Source organism: Dendrobium catenatum, unplaced genomic scaffold, assembly GCF_001605985.2.
Source record: "Dendrobium catenatum unplaced genomic scaffold, ASM160598v2 fragScaff_scaffold_621, whole genome shotgun sequence".
NCBI lineage: Eukaryota > Viridiplantae > Streptophyta > Magnoliopsida > Asparagales > Orchidaceae > Dendrobium > Dendrobium catenatum.
Genome location: NW_021319083.1, coordinates 19,777,144 through 19,785,420, shown reverse-complemented (window position 1 = coordinate 19,785,420; position 8,277 = coordinate 19,777,144). Strand labels below are relative to the sequence as shown.

The following is an 8,277-nucleotide window of genomic DNA, read 5'->3' as shown; positions in this document are numbered from 1 at the left end:
ATGACGATATCGGACGGTTTTAATAACCGCCGATATTTTTGTCAAACCGCAGGTATGTCACCGGCGGTGAACCGAGCGGTTTATCTGGCGCTCGCCGACCGCCGTAACCGCCGGCCAGTCGTCGGTGAATTCCCCGCCGGTGAGCCGTCGGTACAATGACCGGCGGTGTAAGCGCCGTCAAACCGCCGGTACAAAGAGGGCTATTAACCGGCGGTCTACGCCGCCGGAAACTTAGGCCGCTGGTAAAAACCGCCGGTGAATTTTTTCCTACGCCAATTTTTCCGGCGGTTTATGAACCGCCGACAAGCCGCCGGTATAACTGAAAACCGCCGGTGTAACCTTCTAAACCGCCGGAAAAAACCACCAGTATTGACTGTTTTTTCTGTAGTGTGAACATTATGTAGCAAGGTTTTGAAAACTGGGTAGGACAACAAACCGGAAGAAGGAGAGGTTCACGATTCAACCGATCGAACCGGGGTCAAGCCGGACGACGTCATAAATAATAATATTATTAAAAATTATAAAATAAATAAATTTTTTTCTCTAATACCTCCACTCTACATTCCACTTTCATATCAAATTAATCAAAGAATCTAAATGTGGCATCAATTATGTTTATAAAACATAAATAAATAACATATAATATAAATGTGGCATGAAGTAAGTCTATACAACTTAAACAAATATTTCATAAATAAGTAAATAACTCACCAAACGATACATCTTGCGGCTCCAAGTTCTTGCACTAGGTGGTCTGGCCATCCAGCGGTTCCCGGTTCTTGCACAGGATGACCAAACAACATTGCATTGAGGAAAAAATGCTTACCTTTTGTCGAGCTCTATTGTGCATTGGGTGTTGAGGAATGCATGTTATCTTCAGTTCTCTTTCTCTAGCATGTGAAGCTGTTAAAAAATAAATTGAATAAAAGAAAATGAATTAAAATATATGACAAAATAGACAATTAATAAATGTATAAAATAGATAATATAAAACATACATTTTCATAATTTATAGCAAGATTGAAACACTTTATACTAATTGATAAGAAAAACTCAAAACTCATAGAGATGATAAAGTCTGAAATTAATATCATAGAGACAAAAAGTAATAATTGACATTCAACTGTTTATATCAATTTACATAAAAAACTCAAAACTCAAAACACTCCTAGTAAATCTAATAATCGTCCATTAAATTTGTGTAATTAAATGATGGATTCTCAAACCCTCCTTCACCAAAATCTCGCATCCCAAATGCTTATGCATCCTCACATGGTATGTGATCTTCATTATATATATTAGCTAAGTTATCTTTATATGCAAATCATTAATGTGAAATAATAAGTCTATATTTTATTTTACACTCAAATGATATAAGTTAATCTACAATCTTATTTTGGGTTGGTCCAGTTAATGTTATGTCTTATTCTATATCTTATGTTTGGTCCGTAGATAATATTACACTTTTCATGAATGATTGAGATCCTAATTTTATTTTGGTGTAAGAAAATTATTAATTTCATCAATTTTTCTATTCCCTTTATTAATCCCTTTATCATGTGTATCCAAATTTTGTGATTTTGTGACTGAACATGAGCCCCTCTCTTCCTCAACTAGCTCATCACTGAACAAATCAAAACTCTACGATATGTCTTCTTGTACTTATTGTTTTATCTTTGCTATTTCCTTTACATTCTGATGCATATGATCTCGAATGTCATGTGACACATTCTTATAAGAAGCAATGTTACCTTTAATCCTTGTCAAATGTTATTTCATCATATTAATGCCTCCACCCTTATAAATTGTTCCACAATGAAGATATTTGTATGGCTTCATACCATCATCAATTTTACACTCAATAAAATGGTTTCAAGTGATATATATCTTCTCTCATACGCTTTGAGTTGAAGGTGCAGGTTGATTGTTTTGTTGATCCATTATTAATATTAAGTTGAAGATGCAGTTAGAGAGCTTTAGTACAAATTAGCATAAAAAACTTATAATTTTGAGAACCATGATAATTAGATGGAGGGGTGTAAGTTAGATTCATATGCTAGTGTTGATAGAGATGAGAATTATGCTTATGATAGTGTGACTATCAAGGTGATTTGAGATAGAAGAGCAAAATGTAATTATTTTTAGAACTTCCTCTAATACTTCCAATACTTTTTGCTAGAGAAATAAGAATAACAAACCTCTTTCAACTGCAAAGAAAAAGGGGAAAGATATTCACATGTGGAGGATATAATTGATTGAATCATGTTACACAAATGTAATTCTTTGGTATTGCTATTAATGGCTATTCATAAGATCCCTAGTTTCTTTATTAACAATAAAAGACACTATTGTTGATACTAAGCATAATCCATTTATGATAACTTTGTACAATTTTTTTTGAATTGTTATAATACGAAATACTTTTTTGATTGGGTTCCAACAATCTAACATTGGCATTGATTCTATAACCATCTACCCATAAGATTAATTATCAATCTAACTAAGTCTACACAAATATGCTCATATAATGTCACAAGGTTAAGTTTATAAATCTAATTCTATAAAATATCAATGGAAATAGTTTAACATAGTTTGATTCTTAATATGTAAAAACATTTTATGAAGTCTTTCTTATTATGACTGTAAAAATATTTTTTTCATTATAAAAATATAGAAAAAGAGTAAAAAAAGGGTGATTTACATACATACCACTTTATTTCATGTTATTTACATATCTAGTACCTAAAACTTAAATATTATATGCATATCCCCCATAGAATAAATATGAGTGCATGGAATGAAACATTAAAGTTTATATGATGGTATGAGTGATAAAAATGAAATATAGAAGTGACATATTTGATATTAAAATTATATATGAGTTGTAAGAATATAATATTAAAGTTTTATGTGTTAGATATGTAAATATCATGAAATAAAGTCATTGCGTAAAAAGAGTGAATTTTTTAGATGCTTATGCTTTTGTCCCATAATTAATCAAAACAAATCAAACTCAACTCAATCAATCACTTGAGCATACCAAACTCAACTCACTCCTCTATTACATTTTTCTCCGAGCAACGCTGGACTTTTGAAGGGAGTTGAGGAGGACAGAATGCAGTATAAAGCCAGCAGCTGCTAGCCTGCTTCACATGCCACCATCGATTTCGCCCATAACTCTCTCCTCTATTCGCTGCAACTTTCGCCTTTCCTGCCCTATTCTTCCTCAATTGAAGAGAAGGTTTCATAATTTTGATTTTTTTTTTTTCTTACATTGCTTGCTCTCTATATTGATAAAAAAGGAAGATTTTGCTCTCTTATTATGCTCTTCTAACTCCGCTTGTTGATCAGTGTCTTTTGCCTTTTGGTCTGCCTTCTCGGCCGTAGAAAATTTAACATCAAAGAACGCTGTTGCTTTCTAGGATGAAATCTGCTGCAGGCTACAAAAGTTGCTCAATGGATGATGAGGAATTGCCATCTCTTTACAGAAAGAGGGCCACTGCAAGAAATTGTCTCGTCTCTGGGTATCATTTTCCGTTTTTTTTTTTTCCCTTCTTACTGATAAGTAGTGTTTTTGTTATGCTAAAGCTGGTTTTTAGATATATGATGCGAAGAGGCGCGATTGAAAGGATTTTTTTTTTTTTGTGGGAAGCAGATTTCGACTGAGCTCGAAGTAGAGTCTGAAGAGGCCTCTTTGAATGTTGTCGTTATACCAGGGAATCCAGGTAGCCATGCCTTTTTTTCCCCATGATGTTAAAGCCTTGATTCCCATATGAGAAAAACGGTCCCTCAAGTTGGATTATTTTCCTGTATAATTGCAGGCGTCGCTTCTTTTTACAAGGACTTTGTTGAAGCTCTCTACGAACAACTTGGGGGTTGCGCATCTATTACAGGTGAGGAATATCAGCTCTCGAATTTACCAGGACATTTCTGTTGCTTCTATTATTTGCTGATGATTGTCGCATTTATGTTGATATCCAGCAATTGGGCATATATCCCATTCAAGACAGGTACTATTCTTCAATCATTTGTTATTTCTATCAAAAGAAAGCGATGGCTAATTTACTGTGAAAGATGGTTAAGCGTTTCAGAAAAGTTAAAAGGCATTCTTTAATATTATTTTGGAGAGTTTTTCACTTTTTTTTTTGTTGTACAGTTAGAAGGCACGCTGTAGATTTCATGCTCATCACTAGGGGTGTAAACGAGTTGAGTCGAGTCGAGTTTTAGCACTAACGAGCTCAGCTCATTAGTTGGAAAGCGAGCTCGAGTCGATCTCAAAAAGCGAGCTCAAACTCGAGCTCGTCCCATTAAAATTGAGTTTGAGCCGGCTCGTGAGCCGCTCGATTCAGTTTTACATTTTCCCTCCTGTGCCTCTTTTTTTCATTTCTCTCGCATGCAGACATTTTCCCGCCTGTATTTTTGCACTTGAGCAGCTGTCACTCTGGACAAGACATCAAGTACTACAGCTAAAGCTAGCTATAATGATAGCCGCTTACTATATATTATAATATATTGTATATATTATTTTAATTAAAACAATGCCATTTTCTCCAAAAAATTCAATACGGTCGTCCCAACTCCCAAGCAAGTTTGACATCCCAACTTTCAACACATATTATAATACATTTTATATATTATTTTAATTAAATATGTATTCATTAACATTTATTTTAATATATTTTAATATATTATAATACATATTATATATTATTTTAATTAATAAATAATTAATGAGCCGGCTCAAGCTCGAACTCGACTCGTGAGCTCGATAAGCTCGGCTCGCGAGCTCATAAAGAGTCGAGCTCGAGCCAGCTCACGAGCCGGCTCGGCTCACTTACATCCCTACTCAGCACTCAAAGTTTTACTATGGTGATTAACACCAAATTTTTGTGCATAGAATAACATATACTATTTTATTTGGAAAGTTGTCTCCAGTATAACATATCCAAAGAGTGTAAATGGCTAAAATCCAAAATAAATTTTCGGTCAATCCAAAAGAATTTGACAATTCATTCCATCAGGAAGAGCTCAGGGTAGGTAATTGACAATTCCGAATTTTTTTTCTTAAAAGAATAAACATTTTAATTATTTATCACACCTTCAATAAATACGGTTGCCCAAATTTTAAGAAATAAATTCCATTTTCTATTTCATACATAAAATTATGCATTTCACAATTCTATTTTGCCCACCCTCATAAGAGAGGCTGGTTTCGCCCCCGTACTTCAATGACTTGTATGACATCCTAAAAAAAGACGAATCTTCAATTTGACTTAATTTTAATTATTTGAGAAGCAATTAAGCATCTTTCTTATCTAGGTCATCTGACTTTGTTTTGATATTTTGCACAATCTACTTGTATAAATCCAACCTTTTTTGCACTACTAGCTACATTCTCAAAATAGTTAAATGCTTTCAAGCATGATATACCCACATCACACGTCTTTAATGAATACTTGATTTTTACTCATTATCTTGCATTTTGACCTCAGTAGGTGGACCTTATTTGGGTTTCCAATAACATAGTTATGCTATGTGATTAGTTGTCCCAATTGACCTGAAATTTGATGCTGCTTTGCAACTATTCCTTAAACTTTATTTGGATTTTAATGTAGTTTTCTGTCATTAGCACAACAAAAACAGTTGTTATTGATTGTCCCATTTACTTTGTATCCTAAATGTTGCTTGTGAACATTATATTCTATTCTCCTGTCATAGTCACAACCCCCCCATTTATTGAGAGGTTTGATGGAGAAGTATAGGGAGAATAAGGATGATCTACATATGATATTTATTGATTTATAGAAAACTTATGATAAAGTTCCAAGAGAAGTGCTATGGAGAGTTTTAGAAAAGAAATGGGGTAATAATGCTTATACTCAAGTCATTAAGGATTTGTTACTTGTGTTCAAACACAAGGAGGTTAGACCAAGTATTTTCCTATTTCAGTTGGATTACATCAAGGATCAGCTTTAAGCCCATATTTTTTTTTACTTTAGTCATGGATGTTCTTACTAGACATTTGCAGGATGATGTATCCTGGTGTATGCTTTTTTGCTGATGATATACTTCTTGTCTATAAGATTAAAGAGGGAGTTGAAGGTAAACCTGAAATAGGAGGTCAACCTTAGAGTCTAAAGGTTTTCGTTTGAGTAGATTTAAAACCGAGTATGTGGAGTGTAATTTTAGTAATAATAGATCTAATGGAGAGATTGTGACTTTTGGTGATTTAGTTATTAATAAGAGTACAAGTTTTAGATATCTTGGGTATATTATCCAGAATGATGGTGAAATAGATCGGGATATTATTAGTAGAATTCAAGTTGGATGGTTGAAGTGGAGGAATGCATCGGGCCTATTGTGTGATAGAAAAATATCCCTCAAACTTAAGGGAAAATTCTATGAGATGGTGGTGAGACCTGCAATGCTTTATAACGCAGAATATTGGCCATTAAAAGAGAAACTTATAATAAGTTAAGTGTTGCAAAGATGATGCTCAAAGGGATGAGTGACTTTACTCGTAGAGATTGAATGCGAAATGAGCATATACGTGAAAAGGTTTGAGTAGCTCCAGTGACAGATATGATTAGAGAGAGTCGCCTTAGATGGTTTGGTAACATAAAACATCAGCCTTCTTATGAACCAGTTAGGAGAGTGGATATATTAGATTTGGCCTATGTTAAGAGAGGTAGAGGTAGGCCTAAAAAAACTTGATTAGAAAATATTAGAAATGATAATTTTTATTAGATTTAAATGAGAATTTGACTTTTAACATATATTGTTTAAAATTGCACAATATGAGGCTTACCTTGAGGTCCGCCTCAACGCAATTCCAGTAAAAAAAGCCTCGAGGTTTACACCTCGAACTTTTTTTATGAGGCTTACTCCTCATCTTGGATGAAGCCCGCCTTGTGGCGCACCTCGCCTTGATGGCATGAGGCGTACGCCTCACTCTATTTATGCATTTTTTTAATTTAAAACTTACCTAAATTTTGTACAAAAGTCCCAAAAAATCACGCCTTCTTGCACCCCCCAAAGCGCAGCAACTTTCTCTCAACTGCCTTGACCTCCAGTTCACTAACTTCGCCATAGCCACCACCGTCTTAACTGTTATTGACCTCAATTTTGATATGATATTCCCTTCAAGCATGTTCGATCAGGCTAATTGAACTCCGTTAAGCCTAATCTGATTCAAGTCGGTGTCGATTCAGGTTCAATTGCATCTGCTCGAGTTTAATTTTATTAAATCGACTCGATTGGACCTAATTGAACTTAAATCGAACTCGAGTTAAATTGAATCAGACCCAGCTATGTTCAATTGAACTCGATCGACTCGATGGAGCCTCGTCGAGCTTAAATTGGCTTGAATTTGCGACCATTTGGGTGTAATTTCGTCAAGCAAATTTAATCGAAATAAATCGAACTCAAATCGACTCAAATTGAGCCTAATTCGGGCTCAAATCAGGTGCCATTTAGACGTTTGAAATCGACGAATGTGATCGCTCTCATTTTTAATCACTTTTTTTTTACTTCGACGATTGTAGCAGAGGGAGGGTGCAGAGGAGATCTCTTATCGTCACCAAGTTGTATTTTAGAAGGCAGGAGGCCAAGTATGTGGAGATCAATCAAGAACTCATACATCGATTTATTTGTGTATAGATTTAGGCTGAGTTGTATATATGGTTGAGCTCAACTGCATTTCTTTCTTTTTTTTTACTTTCCAGGGGTGTATTGCATAACCCAACTACATTAATGGACATTAACTATTATTTGTTGTGTAATTGTTTGTTTATTATGCGTAATAGAATTGCATACTTTTTTTGCTTATGGGTGGCTCAGACGGAGTTTTTACGTTAGGCTCTTAGGAAGTTATTTTTTTTTTTTTTACTAAAGTTAAAATTTTCTTAAGATGAAATGAAATATAGGATTTAAAATCAACCAACTTTTTCTAAAATTAATGCATGATCCCTTGTAGGTCACCTTTTAAAACTCACTTAATATTTCAAGCCTTGTTTACTTTACAGTGACTACTAGCCAGTCCTGATTGACCCTACCTACACATGCATAACTTTGAGTCAATCATATAAATTTTCTTTTTTAACATAGAGGGATAGTTCACTTTGCATAAGCATGGTACCATTCATGGCCGAACTTAGTGCCATTTTTCTTTTTTGTGCCTCCTACCACTCTTACATTTGTATAAGACTGGATATCATGGATTTAATACGCTAGATGGAGTTTAGCTGGTACTCCTTTTCGAGCAGGGTGATGAATCCA

At 34.5% G+C, this 8,277-nt stretch overlaps 1 protein-coding gene across 1 annotated transcript in view; it reads left to right on the top strand.

The window, feature by feature from the left end:
• Nucleotides 1–8,277, top strand: part of LOC110108698 (lipid droplet-associated hydrolase) — a 34,870-nt gene continuing 26,593 nt past the window's right edge. The window contains exons 1-4 of the mRNA XM_028695008.1: nucleotides 1–139; nucleotides 3,615–3,725; nucleotides 3,822–3,893; nucleotides 3,982–4,010. Coding sequence (XP_028550841.1) covers nucleotides 1–139; nucleotides 3,615–3,725; nucleotides 3,822–3,893; nucleotides 3,982–4,010 — 351 coding nt within the window. The remainder of the gene's footprint in view (nucleotides 140–3,614; nucleotides 3,726–3,821; nucleotides 3,894–3,981; nucleotides 4,011–8,277) is intronic.